General features: G+C 42.0%; 1 protein-coding gene across 1 annotated transcript in view; it reads left to right on the top strand.

The window, feature by feature from the left end:
- Positions 1–25,386, top strand: part of SND1 (staphylococcal nuclease and tudor domain containing 1) — a 412,864-nt gene that overhangs the window by 18,515 nt on the left and 368,963 nt on the right. The window contains exons 2-3 of the mRNA XM_059933468.1: positions 10,480–10,629; positions 23,953–24,073. Of these exons, the coding sequence (XP_059789451.1) occupies positions 10,480–10,629; positions 23,953–24,073 (271 nt within the window). The remainder of the gene's footprint in view (positions 1–10,479; positions 10,630–23,952; positions 24,074–25,386) is intronic.

Here is a 25,386-nt window from a genome sequence, read left to right as displayed (position 1 = left end):
ATCATCTTCTTTGTATTTATAACATATAGTCATTTTTCGTGGTAGTTATCTTCTGTCAAGTCACAAGCACTGAATTAGTGAATTTTGAACCATCGCTCCTGTGAGAAATACTGAGTTCCTGTGAGCCTCTGGTCACCACATTTTCATCAAGTAATAGATATATGACCTTGTTCTGTGTGCTTTTGTTTAAAGACCTCTTACTTGGGGCTTCCCTGGTGGCGCAGTGGTTAAGAATCCACCTGCCAGTGCAGGGGACATGGGTTCGAGCCCTGGTCTGGGAAGATCCCACATGCCACGGAGCAGCTAAGCCTGTGTGCCACAACTGCTGAGCCTGTGCTCTAGAGCCCGTGAGCCACAACTACTGAAGCCCATGTGCCACAACTACTGAAGCCCGCGCACCTAGAGCCTGTGCTCCGCAACAAGAGAAGCCACCGCAATGAGAAGCCCGCGCACCGCAACGAAGAGTAGCCCCCGCTCGCTACAACTAGAGAAAGCCCGCGCGCAGCAATGAAGACCCAACAGAGCCAAAAAAAAAAAAAAAGACCTCTTACTTGATATGTAGTCTTGATTCATTAACATTGAACATATGAGCAACAGCACTATAACTTGTGCCTAAACGAAAATGATCTAATATTTTCTCTGTAGGGCACATCACAACAGCTTCCTCTGTGCTTAAGAAAACTTCATGACTACGCCTGTGGGCCATTTTAAACAGCACAATCACCACCCAAAAGCCCTGATCACTGCAGTAATTTTCCTTCAGCTTTAATAGTCTGAGTACTTGACCCTAAACATTTGGTCGAGGGGTCAAGTCCTGGAGTGATCAGATGATCACTTTTATGTTCTGGAGTCAATGTTTGGTTCTTCTCCCTTTGGCAATTTTCACACGTGACGGTTACTCTGATAAACTCTTCTGACAACTGGAATGGATTTTTCTGGAATGACACTTTGTGTTTGCCTGCCATATAGTTCCTGCTGAGTTCTTATTTCTGAGTAACTCTGGTTCCTTGACCACAGTGGAGCTGAGCCTTGGGGTGGTGAGGACTTGGCTCTGCAGAGGATCGTCATCGGGGTTCTGGCTTCCAGGAGACTGAGTTAGTTCCTTTCTGGTGAGGCTTTATTTGTGCAAGTTACAGCTTTGTGTTCTTTATGTTAAGTCACGACTGTTTTGATTCATAGTTCTCATATCAGGTGTTTAATATTTGGGGTTTATTAGAAAGTGCACGGGGAAAACCTGTGTTCTAGTCCTGGTGGCCATCATCTAACTGTGCCACAGTTTGCTGTGAGGATGGAGAGGAGTGGACAGTCGGGAGGGAAGAGAAGAGAGACCAGTGTGCCCTTAACATTTCTTGAGTACCTACTAGGTGTCAGGTACTGTGAGGCATCTCGCTTAACAATCATAACGTCCAGAGAAGATGGCAGTAGTATTGTCCTCACTTATAGATGAGGGAATATCACCACAGTGTTCGGAATGCTTGTCACTTGAGTTTGTGTTCAAACTTAAGACTATCTGATTTCAGATTCATGGTCATCTGAGGCTGTGATTGTCAAGACACTTTGTCAAGTTTGAAGTTAAGAATAGACTTAAGATACGATACTTATTTACCATGATCTCTGAGGACAGAGGTTCGGAAATCACTGAAGTCCACTCTCCTAGAGAGTGGGTATATTAGGTGATGAAGCAGGGAAACAAGATCATGGATTATTTCTCTAATTCTTTCTGGTTGAATTCAGTGGTGGGAGAATTTCCATGAATTTGATATTTACTTGTAAACCCCAGGAGGAAATGGTTCTTTTTCTGTGGTACATATACTTCCAGTCTTTACTTCAGACCACGCTTTGAGCCTTTTTTTTTTTTTTTAATTTTGGCCACACCAAGCGGCTTGTGGGATCTCAGTTCCCCGACCAGGGATTGAACCTGGGTCACGGCAGTGAAAGCGCCGAATTTAACCACTAAACCACCAGGGAACTCCCAAGCCATTTCTTATAACAATATTGGTTATTATTTATTGGGTCTTTTGGCCAACCTCTGTGCCAAGGGCCTTATTCCCTTGTTTAGGTTTCATCACACCTCTCATGGATATTCTGATATACTTATTTTATAAATGAGGAAATTGAGGCTAATAGAGCCAATGAACTTTCAAAAATCACCACTGACATGGATTTGATTCTGAAACTAGATTCTTATTGCCACTTACCACTGCCCCTTCCCTGATTATAAAGATGAGCAGTCTGTAACTTGAAGTGGTCGTCCAGAATTTATTTTTGCTGTGCACGTACCACTTAACCTGCCATAAAACTAGTTTTCATCTCATTCCCTGTCATAATGTTTTATATCAGAGGCTGGCAAACTGACTCTTTGAAGGGCCAGGTAGTAAATACTTTAGCCTTTGAGAGCCATGTGGGCTCTGTAGCAACTACTCAACTCTGCTGTTTCAGTGTGAAAGTAACCATATAGACTATTACATAAGTGAATGAGCTTGGCCATGTTCCAATAAAACTTTATTTATGGAAGCTGAAACTTGAATTTCATACTCTTTCCATGTGTTACATAACATCCTTTTTTTTTTAATCACTTAAAAATGTAAAAACCATTTTTAGCTCATGAGTTGTACAGAAACAGGTGGTAGGGCGGATTTGGCCACTGGACTGTAGTTTGCCAATCCTGCTTTTTATCATTCTGAAGTTTTCTTCCTTTGTGTCTCCTTTTTGGGTATTCTTTGGTATAATTGGGACTGCAAGTCTGCTTTCCCTGCATATGGTAGTGTTTAATAAGTGTTGATTTGGTTTGGGGAGCCAGCTCATGGAAGCTTTGCTGGCTTAGTGATTTAGTCTCTGACACCTGCTCTGCTGGCACACGGAAATGGAGATTTTTAACTGAGGAGAAGATTTAATCAGTAGGTAACCTCACCTACCGTTTTAACAGATAGCAGCTCCCCAAATGCTTGTTTCTTCCTGTGGCATAGTAGAACATCAGGTTTGGGGACTTCAGGTCTAGTACTTGCTCTGCCATCAATTTTATTTTAAGCAAAAGTCACTTGAGTCTGTCTCATTTGCAGATTCTTCATCTGTAAAATAAAAGGGCCTTGATGAGATGCTCTCAGTTAGCTGCCCTCTCTCTGCAGGTGATCGTTAGAGTCCCCTTGAGATTTGAACTTGCTTCTTTCCAAACTGAGGCCCAATTCATGGTACAGCTGGCCCTGGATTGTCTCTCCTGAAAGAGCTAGTGTGCCCGGCGCAAGTGAAATGGCCTGCCACGAGGCCATGGGCTTCCAGGTCATTGTGCTTGAATGCTGGGCCCCTTCATTTAGGTTTGCCTCTTGCTCTCGCCAGAAAAAGAAAGAAAAAGCCGGTCATGTTGGCACATGTGCTGGGAAAGACCTCCGAGACCACACAGCTTATGCTCTTCTGGGATTGCTTGCTCTTTGTCTAAATGACGTTTTAATTTTCAAGAGATGATTCTTCCTGTGGAGGCAACAGCTCTGGCTGCCAGAAAGCTTTTTTTCTGATATACTAAGATTTTCTCCAGTCTGTTTTTTTTTGGTTTGTTTTTTAAGTTCTACTTGTGCTTTAATTCCATTTCTTTAGAGTTTTTTGCTTCATTAAAGTGCACAACAGTTCTTCCCCGTCCCCTGATGGTATTTTTAGGTGGAGAAAACACCTTGTCCAGAGAAGAGTCGCTGGCCTGCTTCTTTGTCCTCTAAACATGCAGCCTTTGGGTTGTGGCCTTTGCAGACTTGTGGATGGCATTATGGACTGTTCTTGGTTCTTGGACTGTTAGTGGTTTTCTTGGTTCTCCTTTCTGTGCCACAGAGGGAAAGGAGTTCATTCTACTTGCTGTGTTGTTTCTCAGAAAAAGCTTGTATTGTTTTTGGCCATCTTTCTCCTTTTTAGGGCTTTGTAGATTTCACTGAAGTTCTGCTTCTTTCCCGTGACTTCTATCTTGTTATTTCTCGAGGACTTGAAAGTTTACAGTAGCCCTTCATTCTGTTGTGAATCCCCATGCCTGACTTTTGGGTCTGAGTCAGCTGCCTTTTAAAAAACTTCTGTTAGTGTTGTTCAGCTAAGGGTCTAATCTTCCTACAAGATATGGAAATACCCCTATGGAGATAGACATTTTATGTCATATTTTTGTACTTCCATGTTGGATCTTAATTTTTTAAATTTAAATAAATTCACATACCATAAAATTACTCACACAACTGTTACCACTGTCTAATTCTAGAACAGTTTTCATTGGTACTTAAAAGAAAAAGAAACCCTGGACTTATTAGCAGTCACTCCCTGTTCTCTCCCTCCAGCCCTTGAGAACCACAGATCTACTTTCTGTCTCTATGGATTTGCCTGTTCTGGACATTTCATATAAATGGAATCATTTCAGTATGTGGCTTTTTGTCTGGCTTCTTTCACTTAGCATAATGTTTTCAAGATTCATCCATGTTGTAGCATCAATCAGTACTTCATTTCTTTTTGTTTCTGAATAATATTCCATTTTATGGTTATACTACATTTTGCTTATCTGTTTGTCGCTTGATGGACATTTGGATTGTTTCTACTCTTTTTGGCTCTTATGAGTAATGTTACCATGAACATTTGTGTACAAGATTTTGTGTGGACATATATTTTATTTTTCTTGACTTTGTACCTAGGAGTGAAATTGCTGGGTCATATGATAATTCTATGTTTAACTTTTGAGGGACTGCCCGACTGTTTTCCAAAGTGATTGCATCACCAACAATGTATTAAGGTTCTAATTTCTCCACATTCTTGTCAACACTTGTTATTGTCTGTCTTACTGATTATAGCCACCCTAGTAGCTATGAAGTGATATATGTCATTGTGGTTTTGATTTGCATTTCCCTTATGACTAATAATAAATGTGCTTACTGGCCATTTGTATATCTTCTTTGGATAGATATCTGTTCAAATCCTTGCCCATTTTTAATTGTTGAGTTACAGTATTTCCTTATTCCAGGTACTAGACCCTTATCACATATGTTTTGTAAATACTATCTTTTCACTTTCTTGATATCATCCATTGAAGCACAATGTTTTTGGTTGCTTGTGCTTTCTAAGATGGTGTCATATCTAAGAAACCATTGCCTAATCCATGGTCACCATGTTTTCTTCTAAGAGTTTTATAGTTTAACTCTTATATTTAGGTCTCTGATCCTTTGAGTTAACTTTTGTATATGGTGTGAGGTAGCGATCTGGCTTCATTCTTTTGCACATGGATATCCAGTTTTCCCAGCATATTTTTGTTGAAAGGTTCTTTCCCAATTGTCTTGGCACCCTTTTTGAAAATGAGTTGACCGTAAATTTACGAGTTTATTTTGAGCTTCCGTTTCATAACATTTTGGTGTTCATCAGGTGACTATCCTTATTCTTTATATTAGATCTTCATATTGACAGATATGGCTAAGATGTTCTTGTCATATCTTATCAGGCAGGTATACCTGTTAAGCTAGTCCTCCTTGTAGAGCTAACAAGATGCTCTCAGCTAAGAAGATATGACTTTTAAGCCAAGATGATTTTTGCTCTTGGTGCCATGAAAAAGAATGCTGATTTTATTGACACGGATTTCTATACCATCACTTTTTTTGCCCTAAGTATAGTGTGGGTCGGTTTTTTTTTTTTTAAATTAATTTAGTTTATTTATTTATTTTTGGCTGCGTTGGGTCTTTGTTGCTGCGCATGGGCTTTCTCTAGTTGCAGCGAGTGGGGGCTACTCTTCGTTGCGGTGCGCGGGGCTTCTCATTGCAGTGGCTTCTCTTGTTGCAGAGCACGGACCATACGCACGTGGGCTTCAGTAGCTGTGACTCGCGGGCTCTAGAGCGCAGGCTCAGTAGTTGTGGCACACAGGCTTAGTTGCTCCGCGGCATGTGGGATCTTCCTGGACCAGGGCTCGAACCCGTGTCCCCTGCATTGGCAGGCGATTCTTAACCACTGCGCCACCAGGGAAGCCCTGGGTAGGTTTTTGTATAAAAGGTTTCTATCTTTTGGTGTTCGTGGTCTGGGGGCTTAAGAGTTAAACCAAGTCATTTATCAGTATCTAGTGAAGATTTAAGATGGTGTTCCTGTTGCTGTGCAGTATTTTAGTAGCTGCCCATAAAGTGTTTCACTGTAGGTGAATCTCCCAGTACACCTATTAGTGGGTTTGAGCAGTTTGAGTCCCCATTTTCTTTCTCAGCTGGCTTGTTTCAGCCTTTGTCACCATCCAACTTGTGCCCTGAAGCCAGGTCCTCTGAATCACACCATGTCTCTCTGCAGCCTTTATTGTCAGAGATGAAAACTGTCTAATTCATAACCTCAATCAAACTGACTCGTTTTGACAGCTGTTTTCACAAGCCTCCTGCTGTATCAGGTAGGGCTAAGATCATTTTTCTAGAATATGTCATTTTATTAATATAATTGGATAAAGCAGTTACCATATGACTTGCTTTCTACGCCCTATAAATTAGCAATTAAGGATAATTACCGCATCCATGAAAGTTTGCAACATGAATCAGTACAGCTTTGGCAGAACAATTACCCCTGACGGTTGCCTCTCAATCTTAACATTATTTTTCTGAAATTAAAATTCTGGATAACAAACAATATTTTACTTGTTTATTGTTTGTCTGGCTCCCCACACTAGAATGTCAGCTCTCCAAGAGCAGACATTTTTGTCTGTTTTATTTCACTGAAGTATGTTACTTGCCTGGAACAATGCCTGGCATATAGAAGGCACTCAATAAATTTGTGTTGAATTAATAAATGAATGAATAAATAAATGGCTCAGTCAATGGATAAAATTATAAGTAATCAACTTAGATGTCAGGTCTTGTGATTTACAGAGGAAAAATGACTTGTTTTCGTGTCATATGAGATACAAGTTAAGTTTGATATATAGACCCTTGGTCTTTTTCATATTTTACTTAAAGACATTTTAAAGGACTTCCCTGGTGGCGCAGTGGTTAAGAATCCGCCTGCCAATGCAGGGGACATGGGTTTGATCCCTGGTCCCGGAAGATCTCACATGCCGCGGAGCAACTAAGCCCACGTGCCACAACTACTGAGCCCGCGCGCCGCAACTACTGAGCCCGCATGCCGCAACTACTGAAGCCCGTGCACTCTAGGGGCCTGCGTGCTGCAACTACTGAGCCCACGTGCCACAACTACTGAAGCCCACGTGCCTAGAGCCCGTGCTCCACAACAAGAGAAGCCACCGCAATGAGAAGCCCGCGCACCGCAAAGAAGAGTAGCCCCCACTCACTGCAACTAGAGAAAGCCTGTGTGCAGCAATGAAGACCCAACACAGCCCCCCAAAAATAAAGACATTTTAAGTATTTTTTCCCCAGAAGGTCTTTCCCTTGGCTTTATTTGGTGGGGAACCTTAGACAAGAGAAGCCCATTAAATATTTTTATTGAGGAAGAACTTGAATAAAGACTTTTGACAAGTGAGGCAGGTGGAGGGAGTTGAACAGTACTTGGAAGATGAAATGGAGAGAGCAAAAGAGGAGGTAGAGTGTGTTTTGAACTATTTCAGTTCCTATAAATAATAGGAAGGAAACAAATTCTTCCCATATAGACAGGTCTCTTCCTTCCATAATGGTCTGCAGACAGTCTTTTCCTATCTCATCGCCAAGGCTGTGGCCAAATGAATGAGGGGGAGAGAGTTTCAGAGGAAAGATGTAGCCGTGCCAGTCCTCTCCTCCTGGGGGAACAGGAATAGCAGTACCTGCCACAGTGAATATCTGTCCTTGTTGCTTGGGAGGTTGACTTGGTGGCTGCTGCTTGCATTTGTATCCTCAATAGTATAAAAGGTGTTGTGCAGCCTATAAAATCACCTCTCTCTAATATTAATTCAAGTACTGACTGTTGTCTGAATGGCATATTTGGTGCAGTAATGCAAAGAAGCTCTGACAGCAGTCTTCAGAATAGCTTTCAGGGCAAGGGGAGAGTGTACAAATGAGGTTTTTCAAAATTCCTTTGTACAAGTTGTTTACTAAAGCCCTTGGTGGGGCCGGGATAATAGTTATAGACCCACTGTCCCACAGTGATCTACTTTACTTAGGTCAAGGCATTAGAGGTAACACCTTGCTGATATTTAGGGGGAATAAGAGGGTACTCATCAGTCATTCTATTCTTGAGCTTTTCAGCAGGTTTCGTCAGACTTGAGAAATAAGGATTGTTTCCTAGCCTGGGTCAGTGCTCACTGGTCAGGCAAGGTGAGTTTCCAGCTGGGCTTCCCAAGAGGTACTGGGTCTCCTGGGAGTGCTTTATTACTTTTTGTGAAAACTTGACAAAAATCAAGGAATAGGCCTTTGAGACAGGTGCTCTGCTTTGTATGCTCTATGCTCCTCAGTCCCGTTGCAGCCTGTACATGAATGATTTCAAGGCAGGTATTCAAAAAATGTGCTTTTCTTCCGCCACTTCTGAAGAATTGACTGTAAATGAATCATTTCCACATTCTTTTCCTTTTCTTCCTTTGGCCCTTCTCATTTCAGGAACATCAACCATCCTGTGCCCTACTCTATCTCTTCTTTGGCTTTGCTTTGTTTGAGGGCTTGTCTTTTTAGAATGTCAAATCCCTGGGATGATGTCCAGGACATGGGTTCTCAAGAAAGGCTGTTAGCAAGACTGTTTGGTTGGAGCTGTAGGGTTTAATTGCTGGTAACACTCGATCACAAAGGATAAAAATGAAAAGCATGACTTGTAACTAGATAAGGAAGACAGTCTTTTGTTATGTGTGTCATGGTGTAGCCAGGGAGGAACCATTTAGACCAAGGTCTGTGTGCTTGAGGTATTGGGGATAATGAGATGTTAATCTTAGCACTAATTAAAAAAAAAAATTGGACTATGTATATTTGTTGGACTATGTATATTTGTTGGACTATGTATATTTGTTGGACTATGTAGGTTCATACAATGGAATACTGTACAGCCACAAAAGTGAATAAACTAGTGTTCTGGCATGAATGAGTTTCACCCAAAAAAAGGGCAAAAGAAGAAAATCACTGATGGGTACACGCAGTAGACTCAGTTTATAGAGTTCAGAAATAGGAAAAACAAAACCACCATATTGCATAGAGATGTATACGTAAATGGTAACACTGTACAGAAAGTCAAGGGAGGAGGGGTTATCACAATGGTCAGGATAGTGGTGGCAGTCAGGAGAAGGGGCTGGGAGTAGAGAGGGGCACAGGGGATCCAAGGTTCTGCTAGTGTTCTGGTAATTAACTTGGGTGGTGGTTACATAGTTGTTTGCTTCTTATTCTTTAAGATGTACATATATGTTTAATGCACTTCTGTATTTATATTAATAATCCACAATTTAGAGCATGAGTTAAGGTGGAGAGGTGAGGGAGACAAGTCAGGTAAGCAAATGCATATCGAAGTGGCTTCCTTCATATTCCTTCCTTTCTTCCTTTGAGTCAGCTTTCTTTCCAAGGACTGTTCCCTTTACAGAAAACTCCGTGGTCTTGTCTGCTGCGGAGTTCTGCATTGGCAGGACTCTCCAACCTTCTATCTACTAACTTTTCATTCAGCAGCTTTTTCCTGTTTTGAAGGTGGGATTGAGCCTTTCAGCTCTAGTGAAGCCAGTGCTCAAGTCTCTCTGTTGATTAAATCGTGCCTCGCTGAGCAAAGAATTTGAATAGTTTGGGCGATGATTCTCATGTTTTTCTGTGTGCCGTTTCTTCTCTTCTCCCACGTGAAATCCTTTCTTCTTCCCCCCGCAAATATTTTAAGTGAGCTTTAGAGCTCATTCCATAGTTGCCAAGTGGGTTTTACGCCTGGGGTCCTTCAGGGAGAGAGGGAAGGAGCTGCTGGACTTGGGAGCTTTAAGGTGCTTCTTCGATTCCCCTGTTTTAATCACCGAGGGCGTGGGTGTTCTAGATTCTCTCTTCTGTATTTCTCTCTTAGTTAGCCTAGAGTCTGAGCACTGTCTACAGAGGAAGCGTGAGCACGGGGCTCTGGCTGCACTGCCTCCGCGTTAGCCCTGGGCATCCTCGGCTCCTTCTGGCTGGTGTGGCTGGCGTGTCGGGGCTTCTTCCTTCAGCTTCCACTTTTCTCTGGCCTTCTTCCATTGCTTGCCTTTTCCACCGTAGAACAGCACGTGTGGATGGAGACATTAACTTCTTAAATATTGAAAAGAACACAGGTGGTGGTCAGCTTGCAGGGATGAAATTACAAAGGTTATCTCCATGTCTCGCATGCCTCTTCACCCTAGTCTATTTTATGAGTCTTCTATCATTTTGTGTAATTCTTATTTGTATTGCTGGGTCAGTCACTTCAGAATCTAGCCCAAGGTTTTAGATAGGTATTTCTCTTATAAACTTAGAAATAGTCTTGTTCATTCAGTCATTCAACAAATATCTGAGTGCCTTCAAGAGGCCGAATAGTGTTCTAGATGTTGGGGATACAGGAGTGGACCATCTGTATTCTGGTGATGTTTCCTTTAGATGGCTAATTTTCTCTGTTTTTCCCCTGACCTAGGTCCTCTCAGGGTGTGCCATCATTGTCCGCGGGCAGCCTCGTGGTGGGCCTCCTCCAGAGAGGCAGATCAACCTTAGCAACATTCGTGCTGGAAACCTTGCCCGCAGGGCAGCTGCCACACAACCTGATGCAAAAGACACCCCGGACGAGGTAGGTGCTTCCCCTCCGAGAGGTAGACCCAGGTTATAGCCCAGTCTCCTCCTTGACTGCACATTTGATGTACTCTTTCTTTTCTGTATATTTCAAGTTTGTTTTTTTTTAACATCTTTATTGGAGTATAATTGCGTTACAATGGTGTGTTAGTTTCTGAGGTATAACAAAGTGAATCAGCTATACATATACATATATCCCCATATCTCCTCCCTCTTGCGTCTCCCTCCCACCCTCCCTATCCCACCCCACTAGGTGGTCACAAAGCACTGAGCTGATCTCCCTGTGCTATGCGGCTGCTTCCCACTAGCTAGCTATTTGACATCTGGTAGTATATATAAGTCCATGCCACTCTCTCACTTTGTCCCAGCTTACCCTTCCCCCTCCCCATGTCCTCAAGTCCATTCTCTACGTCTGCGTCTTTATTCCTGTCCTGCCCCTATGTTCTTCGGAACCTTTTTTATTTTTTCTTTTAGATTCCATATATACGTGTTAGCATATGGTATATGTTTTACACTTTCTGACTTACTTGACTCTGTATGACAGACTCTGGGTCCATCCACCTCACTACAAATAACTCAATTTCGTTTCTTTTTATGACTGAGTAATATTCCATTGTATATGTGTGCCACATCTTCTTTATCCATTCATCTGTCAGTGGACACTTAGGTTGATTCCATGTCCTGGCTGATATAAATAGAGCTGCAATGAACATTGTGATACATGACTCTTTTGGAATTATGGTTTTCTCAGGGTATATGCCCAGTAGTGGGATTGCTGGGTCGTATGGTAGTTCTATTTTTAGTTTTTTAAGGAACCTCCATACTGTTCTCCATAGTGGCTGTATCAATATACATTCCCACCAACAGTGCAAGAGGGTTCCCTTTTCTCTACACCCTCTCCAGCATTTATTGTTTGTAGATTTTTTGATGATAGCCATTCTGACCGATGTGAGGTGATACCTCGTTGTAGTTTTGATTTGCATTTCTCTAATGATAAGTGATGTTGAGCATCCTTTCATGTGTTTGTTGGCAATCTGTATATCTTCTTTGGAGAAATGTCTATTTAGGTCTCCTGCCCATTTTTGGATTGGGTTGTTTGTTTTTTTGATATTGAGCTGCATGAGTTGCTTGTAAATTTTGGAGATTAGTCCTTTGTCAGTTGCTTCATTTGAAAATATTTTCTCCCATTCTGAGGGTTGTCTTTTCACCTTGTTTATGGTTTCCTTTGCTGTGCAAAAGCTTTTAAGTTTCATTAGGTCCCATTTGTTTATTTTTATTTTTATTTCCATTTCTCTAGGAGGTGGGTCAAAAAAGATCTTGCTGTGATTTATGTCATAGAGTGTTCTGCCTATGTTTTCCTCTAAGAGTTTGATAGTGTCTGGCCTTACATTTAGGTCTTTAATCCATTTTGAGTTTATTTTTCTGTAAGGTGTTAGGGAGTGTTCTAATTTCATTCTTTTATGTGTAGCTGTTCAGTTTTCCCAGCACCACTTATTGAAGAGGCTGTCTTTTCTCCATTGTACGTCCTTGCCTCCTTTATCAAAAATAAGGTGACCATAGGTGCGTGGGTTTATCTCTGGGCTTTCTATCCTGTTCCATTGATCCATATTTCTGTTCTTGTGCCAGTACCATACTGTCTTGATTACTGTAGCTTTGTAGTATAGTCTGAAGTCCAGGAGCCTGATTCCTCCAGCTCCGTTTTTCTTTCTCAAGATTGCTTTGGCTATTCAAGGTCTTTTGTGTTTCCATACAAATTGTGAAATTTTTTGTTCTAGTTCTGTGAAAAATGCCATTGGTAGTTTGATAGGGATTGCATTGAATCTGTAGATTGCTTTGGGTAGTATAGTCATTTTCACGATGTTGATTCGCCCCATCCAAGAACATGATATATCTCTCCATCTATTTGTATCATTTTTAATTTCTTTCATCAGTGTCTTATAGTTTTCTGCATACAGGTCTTTTGTCTCCTTAGGTAGGTTGATTCCTAGGTATTTTATTCTTTTTGTTGCAGTGGTAAATGGGAGTGTTTCCTTAATTTCTCTTTCAGATTTTTCATCATTAGTGTGTAGGAATGCAAGAGATTTCTGTGCATTAATTTTGTATCCTGCAACTTTACCAAATTCATTGATTAGCTCTAGTAGTTTTCAGGTAGCATCTTTAGGATTCTCTATGTATAGTATCATGTCATCTGCAAACAGTGACAGCTTAGCTTCTTCTTTTCTGATTTGGATTCCCTTTATTTCTTTTTCTTCTCTGATTGCTGTGGCTGAAACTTCCAAAACAATGTTGAATAATAATGGTGAGAGTGGACAACCTTGTCTTGTTCCTGATCTTAGTGAGAATGGTTTCAGTTTTTCACCATTGAGAATGATGTTGGCTGTGGGTTTGTCATATATGGCCTTTATTATGTTGAGGTAAGTTCCATTTATGCCTACTGTCTGGAGGGTTTTTATCATAAATGGGTGTTGTATTTTGTCACATCTTTTATGTCACAACTTTCTGCATCTATTGATACGATCATATGGTTTTTTTCCTTCAATTTGTTAATATGGTGTATCACATTGATTGATTTGTGTATACTGAAGAATCCTTGCATTCCTGGGATAAACGCCACTTGATCATGGTGTATGATCCTTTTAATGTGCTGTTGGATTCTGTTTGCTAGTATTTTGTTGAGGATTTTTGCATCTGTGTTCATCAGTGATACTCGCCTGTAGTTTTCTTTCTTTGTGACATCTTTCTTTAGTTTTGGTATCAGGGTGATGGTGGTCTTGTAGAATGAGTTTGGGAGTGTTCCTCCCTCTGCTATATTTTGGAAGAGTTTGACAAGGATAGGTGTTAGCTCTTCTCTAAATGTTTGACAGATTGCTCCTGTGAAGCCATCTGGTCTTGGACTTCTGTTTGTTGCAAGATTTTAAATCACAGTCTCAATTTCAGTGCTTGTGATTGGTTTGTTTATATTTTCTACTTCTTCCTGGTTCAGTCTCGGAAGGTTGTGCTTTTCTAAGAATGTGTCCATTTCTTCCAGGTTGTCCATTTTGTTGGCATATAGTTGCTTGTAGTAATCTCTCATGATCCTTTGTATTTCTGCTGTGTCAGTTGTTACTTCTCGTTTTTCACTTCTAATTCTATTGATTTGAGTCTTCTCCCTTTTCTTCTTGATGAGTCTGGCTAATGGTTTATCAGTTTTGTTTATCTTCTTAAAGAACCAGCTTTTAGTTTTTTTGATCGTTGTTATTGTTTCCTTCATTTCTTTTTCATTTATTTCTGATCTGATCTTTATGATTTCTTTCCTTCTGCTAACTTTGGGGTTTTTTTGTTCTTCTTTCTCTAGTTCCTTTAGGTGTAAGGTTAGGTTGTTTATTTGAGATGTTTCTTGTTTCTTGAGGTAGAATTTTATTGCTATAAACTTCCCTCTTAGAACTGCTTTTGCTGCATCCCATAGGTTTTGGGTCATCGTGTTTTCATTGTCATTTGTTTTTAGGTATTTTTTGATTTCCTCTTTGATTTCTTCAGTGATTTCTTGGTTATTTAGTAGTGTATTGTTTAGCTTCCATGTGTTTGTATTTTTTACAGTTTTTTTTCCCTGTAATTGATATCTAGTCTCATAGCGTTGTGGTCGGAAAAGATACTTGATACGATTTCAGTTTTCTCAAATTTACCAATGATTGATTTGTGATGCAAGATATGATCTATCCTGGAGAATGTTCCAGGAGCACTTGAGAAGAAAGTGTATTCTGTTGTTTTTGGATGGAATGTCCTATACATATCAATTAAGTCCATCTTGTTTAATGTATCATTTAAAGCTTGTGTTTCCTTATTTATTTTCATTTTGGATGATCTGTCCATTGGTGAAAGTGGGGTGTTAAAGTCCCCTACTATAATTGTGTTACTGTCAATTTCCCCTTTTATGGCTGTTAGCATTTGCCTTATGTATTGAGGTGCTCCTATGTTGTGTGCATAGATATTTACAATTGCTATATCTTCTTCTTGGATTAATCCCTTGATCATTATGTAGTGTCCTTCTTTGTCTCTTGTAATAGTCTTTATTTTAAAGTCTATTTTGTCTGATGAGAGAATTGCTACTCCAGCTTTCTTTTGATTTCCATTTGCATGGAATATCTTTTTCCCTCCCCTCACTTTCAGTCTGTATGTGTCCCTAGGTCTGAAGTGGGTCTCTTATGGACAGCATATATAGGGGTCTTGTTTTTGTATTCATTCACCCCGTCTGTGTCTTTTGGTTGGAGCATTTAATCCATTTACATTTAAGGTAGTTATTGATATGTATGTTCCTATTACCATTTTCTTAATTGTTTTGGGTTTGTTATTGTAGGTGTTTTCCTTCTTTTGTGTTTCCTGCCTAGAGAAGTTCCTTTAGCATTTGTTGTAAAGCTGGTGCTGAATTCTCTTAGCTTTTGCTTGTCTGTAAAGGTTTTAATTTCTCCCTTGAATCTGAATGAGATCCTTGCTGGGTAGAGTTATCTTGGTTGTAGATTTTTCCCTTTCATCACTTTAAATATGTCCTGCCACTCCCTTCTGGCTTGCAGAGTTTCTGCTGAAAGATCAGCTGTTAACCTTATGCGGATTCCCTTTTATGTTATTTGTTGTTTTTCCCTTGCTGCTTTTAATGTTTTTTCTTTGTATTTAATTTTTGATAGTTTGATTAATACGTATCTTGGCATTTTTCTCCTTGGATTTATCCTGTATGGGACTCTCTGTGCTTCCTGGACTTGATTAACTATTTCCTTTCCCATATTAGGGAAGTTTTCAACTCTAATCTCTTCAAATATTTTCTCAGACCCTTTCTTTTTCTCTTCTTCTTCTGGGACCCCTATATGTCCTCAATTCTTTTCATTCTTTTTTATTTATTCTGCTCTGCAGTAGTTATGTCCACTATTTTATCTTCCAGGTCACTTATCCTTTCTTCTGCCTCAGTTATTCTGCTATTGATTCCTTCTAGAGAATTTTTAATTTCATTTATTGTGTTGTCGAACATTGTTTGTTTGCTTTTTAGCTCTTCTAGGTCCTTGTTAAACATTTCTTGTATTTTCTCTATTCTATTTCCATGATTTTGGATCATCTTTACTATCATTATTCTGAATTCTTTTTCAGGTAGGCTGCCTATTTACTCTTCATTTGTTTGGTCTGGTGGGTTTTTACCTTGCTCCTTCATCTGCTGCATGTTTCTCTGTCTTCTCATTTTGTTTAACTTACTGTGTTTGGGTCTCCTTTTCACAGGCTGCAGGTTTGTACTTCCCGTTGTTTTTGGTGTCTGCCCCCAGTGGGTAAGGTTGGTTCAGTGGGTTGTGTAGGCTTCCTGGTGGAGGGGACTGGTGCCTGTGTTCTGATGGATGAGGCTGGATTTTGTCTTTCTGGTGGGCAGGACTGCGTCTGGTGGTGTGTTTTGGGGTGTCTGTGACTTTATTATGATTTTAGGCAGCTTCTCTGCTAATCGGTGGGGTTGTGTTCCTGCCTTGCTAGTTGTTTGGCATAGGGTGTCCAGCACTGGAGCTTCATGGTCGTTGAGTGGAGCTGGGTCTTAGCGTTGAGATGGAGATCTCTGGGAGAGCTTTTGCTGTTTGATATTACGTTGAGCTGGGAGGTCTCTGGTGGGCCAGTGTCCTGAACTCGGTTCTCCTACCTCAGAGGCACAGGCCTGACACCCGGCCAGAGCACCAAAACCCTGTCAGCCACACAGCTGAGAAGAAAAGGGAGAAAAAATGGAAGAAAATAAATTAAAAAAATAAAATAAAGTTATTAAAATAGAAAAGAAAGAGAATTATTAAAAATAAAAAATTAAAAAGTAATAGAAAAAGAAAAAAAGAAAGAAAGAAAGAAGAGAGCAAACAAACCAAAAAACAAATCCACCAATGATAACAAGCACTGAAAACTATACTAAAAAAAAATAAAAAAGCAAACAAACAAAAAAACGGACAGATAGAACCCTAGAACAAACGGTGAAAGCAAAGCTATGCAGACAAAATCACACAAAGAAGCATATATGCACAGACTCACAGAAAGAGAAAATGAAAAAAAAATACATCTATATATTAAAAAAACGAGGAAGAGAGCAACCAAATCAATAAACAAATCTACCAACAATGATAAACTCTAAATACTAAACTATAAGATAAACATAAAACCAGAAGTAAATTAGATGCAGAAAGGAAACCCTAAGTTTACAGTTGTTTCTGAAGTCCACCGCCTCAATTTTGGGATGATTCGTTGTCTGTTCAGGTATTCCACAGATGCAGGGTACATCAAGTTGATTGTGGAGATTTAATCCACTGCTCCTGAGGCTGCTGGGAGAGTTTCCCTTTCTCTTCTTTGTTCGCACAGCTCCCAGGGTTCAGCTTTGGATTTGGCCCCACCTCTGTGTGTAGGTCGCCTTAGGGCATCTGTTCTTCACCCAGACAGGACGGGGTTAAAGGAGCGGCTGATTAGGGGGCTCTGGCTCACTCAGGCGGGGGGGGAGGGAGGGGTACGGAATGCGGGGCGAGCCTGCGGCGGCAGAGGCCGGCCTGACGTTGCACCAGCCTGAGGTGCGCTGTGCGTTCTCCTGGGAAAGTTGTTCCTGGATCATGGGACCCTGGCAGTGGCGGGCTGCACAGGCTCCTGGGAGGGGAAGTTTGGATAGTGACCTGTGCTCGCACACAGGCTTCTTGGTGGCGGCAGCAGCAGCCTTAGCGTCTCATGCCTGTCTCTTGGGTCCGCGCTGATAGCCACGGCTCGCGCCCGTCTCAAGCTCATTTAGGTGGTGCTCTGAATCCCCTCTCCTCACGCACCCAAAACAATGGTCTCTTGCCTCTTAGGCAGGTCCAGAATTTTTCCCGGACTCCCTCCCGGCTAGCTGTGGGGCACTAGCCCCCTTCAGGCTGTGTTCACGCAGCCAGCCCCAGTCCTCTCCCTGGGGTCTGACTTCCGAAGCCTGAGCCTCAGCTCCCGGCCCGCACCCGCCCTGATGGGTGAGCCGACAAGCCTCTCGGGTTGGTGAGTGCTGGTCAGCACTGATCCTTTGTGTGGGAATCTCTCCACTTTGCCCTCTGCACCTCTGTTGCGCTCTCCTCCGTGACTCTGAAGCTTCCCCCCCCTCTGCCACCCGCCGTCTCCGCCCGTGAAGGGGCTTCCTAGTGTGTGGAAACCTTTCCTCCTTCACAGCTCCCTCCCAGAGGTGCAGGTCCCATCCCTATTCTTTTGTCTCTGTTTTTCCTTTTTTCTTTTGCCCTGCCCTGGTACGTGGGGAGTTTATTGCCTTTTGGGAAGTCTGAGGTCTTCTGCCAGCGTTCAGTAGGTGTTCTGTAGGAGTTATTCCACATGTAGATGTATTTCTGATGTGTCTGTGGGGAGGAAGGTATCTCCATGTCTTACTCCTCTGCCATCTTGAAGCAGGCTCCCTATTTCCAGTATTTTTATATCACAGGACTGATGACAAATCAACAGTGGCTTGCTTCAGTTTATACATTCACTACCTTTAATCCCGGTAATCCCAGTCTCTTTCCGTCATACACTTTCCCATAGGTTTAGAGCCTTTTCAGGTTTATCAGTGTTTCATGCCTCTTTCTCTGGAAACGGGTTAGTACATTTCCTAGGTAGTCTCAGCTGTTTGAGGTTGGCATTAGTTATGGCAGAGCTCTTTTATTTATGTTTGAATTCTTCATTTACCTTCAAAATTCAGAAGGATGCACAGTGAAAAATCTAGTTCTTCTCCCTGGAGACTACTGGTGTTATTGCAGTCTTGAGTCTCCAGAGGCATTTATCACCTATACAAGCAGACACTCATTTTCTTTTCTTTCTTTCTTTTTTTTAATTGAAGTATAGTTAATTTACCATGTTGTGTTAGTTTCAAGTGTTCAGCAAAGTGATTCAGTTATATGTATTTCAGATTCTTTTCCATGATAGGTTATTATAAGATATTGAGTATAGTTCACTGTGCTATACAGTAGACACTCATTTTCATAAATGGTAGCATATACTATAAATGTTAGGACTGTGCCTTATTATAGATTCTTAATCTGGGATCTGTGTCCTAAGGACGTCTGTGAACCCCATGAAATTGCTTGCAAAATTTTGTGTAAACATGCATTTTGAAGGGAGGAAGTTATCAGTTTCTTAGGGCAACTTGTGGTTCAGTAGTTGTCAAGAACCATGTGTTATGGCAATTTGACAAGCTTCTGAGCTTTTGTTCTACCATCCCCTCCAGCCCCCTGCTCCCCCATCTCTAATGCCTGGCCACCTTGCCTTCTTTGTGGTCTGCCTTGGACTCCTTAAGTTACCTCTCCAGGCAGCTACCATGAGTCTTCTTGGCTCCTGTACTTTGAAACATCCGTTCTTGTTTCTTCTTCAGTGGTGCTTTGGCTCTCAAAAATGAAGTTTCTGGATTCTAATTATTTGTCTTTTGCCTCAGCTTGATGGTGATGGGCAAGTTGGTACCTCAGCTTCCATCTGCTGTTTTCTTCTCATGGAAGTGCGGGAAAAAAAGCAGCTCACGGGGGTCTTTCATTTAAGGAAAAACATGCAGTTGTTTTCATCTATAATAAAAAGCATTTTGTTTGAATTAAGAAGATAGTAAAGCAGTGTTATAGGAAATAGAGACAAATCACCCCAAATTCTATCAACAGCAATTAGATTCTTGGGATATTGACTAAATAGACAAAATCAGTTATTTTCCATTGGTCCTCTATCAGTAAGCACAAGTATTGGGTTATTCTATACCTCAGGGTTGTTCAATGAGGATTAAACAAGATAATGCGGAACGGGCGTGTAAGCTACTTATTAACAAATGTTAGCTGTGGTAATCTCTAGTGCTATTTAATTTCTGCTACTGCAGACACTTCTCGTACTGTTAGTCCAAGTGCTGAAGATTAAATCTCTCTCAGCACTTTTCAAATTTTGGGTGCTAAGTGCTTTTCTTGACCAACGTTTTGCATAGTTCTTTCCCTTTCAGTTTTGTGTTGTGTAACAGCTTGCCTGCTTCTAAGAGGAGAAGAGTGTTGACCCTGGTTGGCTAGAGCCAGTCAAGTTCATTTCCCCAGAAGGAAGAAGCAGGGTTGCCTCTAGGGAAGAAGGGTTCGGTTTTAATTTTCTGTTTTGGGGATGAGAATCAAGGCCAGTTGCAGCTTGTTCTGAAGTATCTTAGCTGTAGCCTATGTAACAGTACAATAAAATCTTACCAGAACTATCCCAACTGAAAGAATACCATGTAATCTGATCCCTGCTCTCATTGGAGTTTCATATATTTATACAGCCTAGTGGTTTTTGTCTCTTCCAGAGCAACTCAGTTTCTCCTAGTAACTCTTCAAAGGTCCCTGTGACATAAAGTATTTGAGAGCTACGGATTTCACCCTTTGTCAGCCAGAGTCACTATTTCCGTGTGCAGTAATCTAGTCTCTCCTCGCCCTGCTGTGATTTGGTTTTCCCCCCACCATGCCCTTGAAGGTGCTCTGGCTCAAGTTAGCAGTGATGCCAAGTGGTAACCCAATTCCAAACACCCCTGCCAACCTCCAGGCTTTTATCGAGACCTAGAGATTCTGCCTCCTTCAAAATCTCTCTTCTCTATTCTTGAAACTTCATTACAGTTGCTATTGTTCTTTGTTCAACTCTGAGAGAGTGCTTTGTTCAACTCTGGAATATTGAGATAACAGTCTTTCTGCCTTCATTTTCCTTCCCTCTGATTCTTTCTCTGTATGCTCTCAGATGTTTTTGAGATATAATGTCATTTTTTTTTCCCTGGCTCAGTATTACTGCCAGATACTTCAGTGATTCCTCATTACCGCTGGACAAATCTAAATGCCTTAGCCTGGGATACAGTCCCATTTGTGATTTGACTTTTAGTCTTCTCTTACTGAACCCCCTCCGGGACGCTAAGTCCCAACCCTGAGGAAGTGTTCGGGTCTCCTAACAGGCCACCTGAGTCCTGCCTGCTCATGCCTTGGCTCAGCTGCCCCCTCCAGCGGGAGCTCCGTCTCCTCCTTGTGCCCCGGTGATTCATCCTCTGGAGAAGTCACACCTGACATCACCTTTCATCATCCCTTTTTTGTGCTGTCATCCTATTCCATGTTTATATGTCTCTATACTCGGTTGTCGGCTCCTCGAGGGGAGGGACGTCTGTGTTTTTCTGCCTCGTCAGTGCCTGACACAAAGCAGGTGTACAGTGAATAATGAGGAAAAGAACCGGAGCGTCTCCTTTTGCGGATCAGTGGATTGTGGAATGCAGCACTACTTTCTCTCTGGCTTTCTGTTGTTTTGGAGCATGTCTGGTTTTGTCACATTCAAACAGAGTCAAGGACATTATTGCTTATTTGCTTCCCTTTGTATCACTGTCCCAAATATCATGCACTTGATTATTCTCCGCCTTCTTTCATATCTGCTTTCAGAGAAACCTAGCTCTCTCCTAAGTCCCGTGACAATAAAAGCAGCTCTGCTGTGTGTCCCCAGCCATCACTGCCCTGTTCCAGCCTAATCCCCAGCGTTGCCTAGCTACTCTACGCAGCCTAGATACTGCATTGATGGGCACTGTGGGAATTATATATTTATTTCCCACAGATTTCTTGAGCTCTCATTGTACGTGAAGCTATATGTTGGTTTCATGCGAAATACAGAAATGAATGTCACAGTCGTTCTACATTCAGTGGAGCTTTTGAAAATTGGGGTGGTGGGGTGTTTGCGGCAGAGAGGGATTAATTACATATGCAGGTGGGACATGGGATGATCGAGCACTGGGCCAAGTACAAAAGTAGCTAGCTTTGAGGTTTTACATTGTTGTGGGATTTAATCTTGTTTTCAGTAGTTTAGGAGTCTACCTGGTGCAAAGGAAAGATGGGAATTAAAATTCCATTTGTCGTGGTAGACACCAGAACCTTGCATGGGTCTGGGAGTGGAGAGCAAGCTGCTAGATCACCTGCCATTGGGCATTCTAAAGGGAAGAGGCAGTTTTGAGTCTCAGCTACTTAACGGCCATTGCTTCCTAGGTGGAGCTCTGGCACATCATTTGACCAGACCAGTGATTCTTCCTGTTGGGTCACTGTGGCCCTAATGTGACGAGCGCTTTGAGTCAGTTTCTGCGTACGTAGGGTTGTTCTGGGAGGCTCTGCTGGGATGGCCTTCCCCATGAGGTAGCCTTCTGCTGGCTGGCCTCCGTGTGGACACCTGCACGGGGTTCTCTCCTGGAGTGCTCTGTAGCCCTCGGCAGGAGTGATGCGGTCACTCGCTTTCCTGAATCTTCTAATCGCCTCTCTTCATAGCTCGTACCTTGTCCATTTTTTGAATTTGCCTGACTCTGGATGGAACACAACTTGAGAAGGCTGGAATATTAAAGAAGCTAGGTTACCTTTCTCTAGGATAAGGTGTATGTCCTTTTCAGGACCTCCAGTGTAGCTTTCTCTTATTGCCTAGTGACTGACCAGCTGTAAAACATGAGGTCCTGAGAGAAGGGGGCTCCTTCCTCAAGCCTTAAAAGCTTTTAGTAATTCTGCCTAGTCAGTAGAAATTGGAGGTTTCCCCACAGGGGTTAGCTATTTCCTTGTGAACTGACCCTTGATAAATGAATTTTTACCGACGTCTTGGCTTCCTTTAGGAGTACTTTGTTTTGTCAGAGCTTTGCATTTAGGAAAGCAATGTTTCACTGAATTTTAGGTATTAGTGTCTTACTCAAAACTGAAGCCTAGACATTAGATCTATAGCTGAGGATATTTTTAGAGTAAGTGGATCACTAAGGTGATAATAATGTACGAGGCTGTGTTAATTGGTTTAGTACTGTTTCTGTGATGTGGCTGGTAGTTGGGCTCATTATCAGTCATCATACTCTTTGGTCACAGTATCTGTTTTCATTATTATGAATGAGGAGAGGGGTAGAAATGGGAGATTAAAATGTGGTGAACTCCATATTGCCATTGAGTGACTGGTTCTTTTGCTTGTTGGCACTTTGAAGAGAGTGCATTAGATGAGTGAGGATAAGCTTGTTTTTGTGTCTTCAAGAGCACTTACTCAGGATTAGTTCTTCCTAGAACTATCCACAGTTGTTGTTGTCTAACAGTACTGGTTTTGTGAATACCAGCCCAGTGGGTTGGTAGACTGCCACATTTAAACTGGCTTCTGGTTTCTGGGAAGTCGTGGATGTTTTTCTTCTAGAAAAGCTTCTTGGCTAACCCCATGGAATAATCTTCATGGACTGAAAAGGTTGGCAGATGCTTCCTTTTCAGGTCACTGATATGCTGTTTTGCCTTTACTATGTGTAGCCCATGTTCTGTGGCTCCAATTGGTAATAGACAACGCATGCATATCATATACCACTCTGCCCTTTTGCACGCTGTATTGTTCCTGCACACGAACTTCTGCAGATCATGTACTCCTTGAGCTCTTACCCTCTCCTTCCTCATTTCTGTTCTAAGGGAACTTGGGGCACTGAGCTAGGTCCAGACTGTAAATTCAAGTGCTAGTGACCACTGACTGTGACAGTGCTGCTTCAGAGGAGACGTCTCCCTTTGTCTGTACCATCCCAAAGTGATGGGGGAAATACCATCACTTTGCACAGTATCTTTTTTTATATATATATATTTTTATTTTTTTTTAATTTTTGGCTGCTTTGGGTCTTCCTTGCTGTGCGCAGGCTTTCTCTAGTTGTGGCGAGTGGGGGCTACTCTTCACTGTGGTGCGCGGGCTTCTCATTGCTGTGGCTTCTCTCATTGAGGAGCACGGGCTATAGGTGTGCGGGCTTCAGTAGTTGCAGCTTGCAGGCTCTAGAGCGCAGGCTTAGTAGTTGTGGTGCACGGGCTTAGTTGCTCCGCAGCACGTGGGATCTTCCCGGATCAGGGATCAAACCCGTGTCCCCTGCATTGGTAGGAGGATTCTTAACCACTGCACCACCAGGGAAGTCCCTGCATAGTATCTTGAGATCACATGGAGACTCTGTTTGTACCCATTGTGGATGTGTGGCTCACTCCTTGTATCTGGGTCTTTAATGAGTGACAGGGAAGAACCACCATTGTCAAGCTGATCCCTTACCAGCTAGACAGTAGACAATAGACGGCTAGAGAGTAGACAGTGATGGGGGTGGTGGAGGGGTGGGCATGGGGGGAAGTCCTAGTGCTGGTGTCTGGGAAACCATGATGCCTGTTTTTAGGGCCATTGCTAGTTAAACCAACTGTTCGACCTGCCTTTTTTAGGAGCCCCCTAAGTGTATGATCCATGTTGTGTGTGTTTCATTTTTATATTCTCCTCAGGGCCTAGTGTGTGGCCAGGCTATTGAAGGAGTGAAGTTGCTTGGATGTTGATTGTGTCGTGTGAGAACTGCCTAGTTCTTGAACACGTTTATTTTGTCTTTCAGCCCTGGGCATTTCCTGCTCGAGAGTTCCTTCGGAAGAAGCTGATTGGGAAGGAAGTCTGCTTCACGATAGAAAACAAGACTCCCCAGGGGCGAGAGTATGGCATGATCTACCTTGGAAAAGGTGAGTACCAAGGGGGAAAGGGCTCATCTTTCTCCAAGTCTGAAGTTCCTCCAAAGACTGGTTTTCGTCTGGCGGAGGTAGCTCTGGGAGGGTTGGCTGTAGGTCTCATTGGAAGTGCACAGAGCTCGTGGCACGTAGGTGCCCTGATACTCCTGCTCCTAGTTTACTCCTGTGCCTGCTTTCCTGGCTTGGTTTAGGTGTGTGTGTAAGCGTAGAATTATTTTTCCCTGTATTTAGGCCGTCAGCCTGTGGAACTCATTGGCTCTGTGCTTCTAGGTCAGAGTGCTAATTGAATTCCTATAGATTTCCTATTGCATCTTCTATTTGCTTTATCTATCTTGTGGCTTTTCTTCTCCTCCTGGGGACTCTCTTTAGGAAAGGACGATTTGTTTAGGGCTTGTGGTTTTTTGTAAGCCACATGACTTGGAATGGAATGGAAAGAACACAGGCTTTGGAGTGGTGTAGGTGTGGATTCCTGGCTCTTCTACCATGTACTCTTACTTAACCCTTAACTGAACCTTTCTAAGCCCTAGTTTCATTTGTAAGTTATAGAGAGAGTTTAAAGAGATGGTATGTGTAAAGCATCTTGCTCCAGCACAGAGAATGCACTCAATAAATATGTGTGTGTGCACACATATGCCTGTTGTTTAGCTGGGCTGGATAGCTTATGGGATATTAGGTGTTCTCATCTTCTTTGCATTAGGTAGAGGGAGAGTAAGATTGCACAATGGAGTTTGAACAGAAATAGGATGTTGAAAGAATTGGTAGAATGTTTTCCATAAAGCAGTCAGATGAACAGGAACACTTATGTTCATCTGGATTATTTGGGGAGCAGACACCTTTTAAAGTTTCCTGTGATTCTTGATAAACTAGCCTTCTAACTGAGTTGCTTTAGATAATCTGTTTGCCTTGGGTGACTAGTAAGCTGGAAGTAAGCAAGTAGGGTGTATGACAAGGCTAACAATATCCTTTTACGATTCTGATTTTAATTGTAGAGGTCTTAGACAAGTGAGTTGTGGATGACCTTGGAACCTTCTTGTCCAATTTAGCCAGTAGAGAAACAGCCCTTTTAGCAAATGGCTATCTGCATCCTGATTGGGAAATTATAGAAATATATGGAATCTTTTCAAAAAGAGAAGTAAATAAATTTGCCCATAATTCAAATAATATAGTAGGTAATAAAACACTTAAGCATTATTGTTGGAGGGCTACTGGCTAGTAATAATGTAAGACAAATAGAAGTGTACTGTCTTCAAAATGCAATTGTTCGAGAATTTCATTACCCAAAATAATACAGTTCTGTAACAGCTGGT

This window comes from Balaenoptera ricei, chromosome 9 (genome assembly GCF_028023285.1).
Source record: "Balaenoptera ricei isolate mBalRic1 chromosome 9, mBalRic1.hap2, whole genome shotgun sequence".
Taxonomy (NCBI): Eukaryota; Metazoa; Chordata; class Mammalia; order Artiodactyla; family Balaenopteridae; genus Balaenoptera; species Balaenoptera ricei.
The sequence above is the reverse complement of the archived record's forward strand: the minus strand, read 5'-3'. Positions and strand labels throughout refer to the sequence as shown.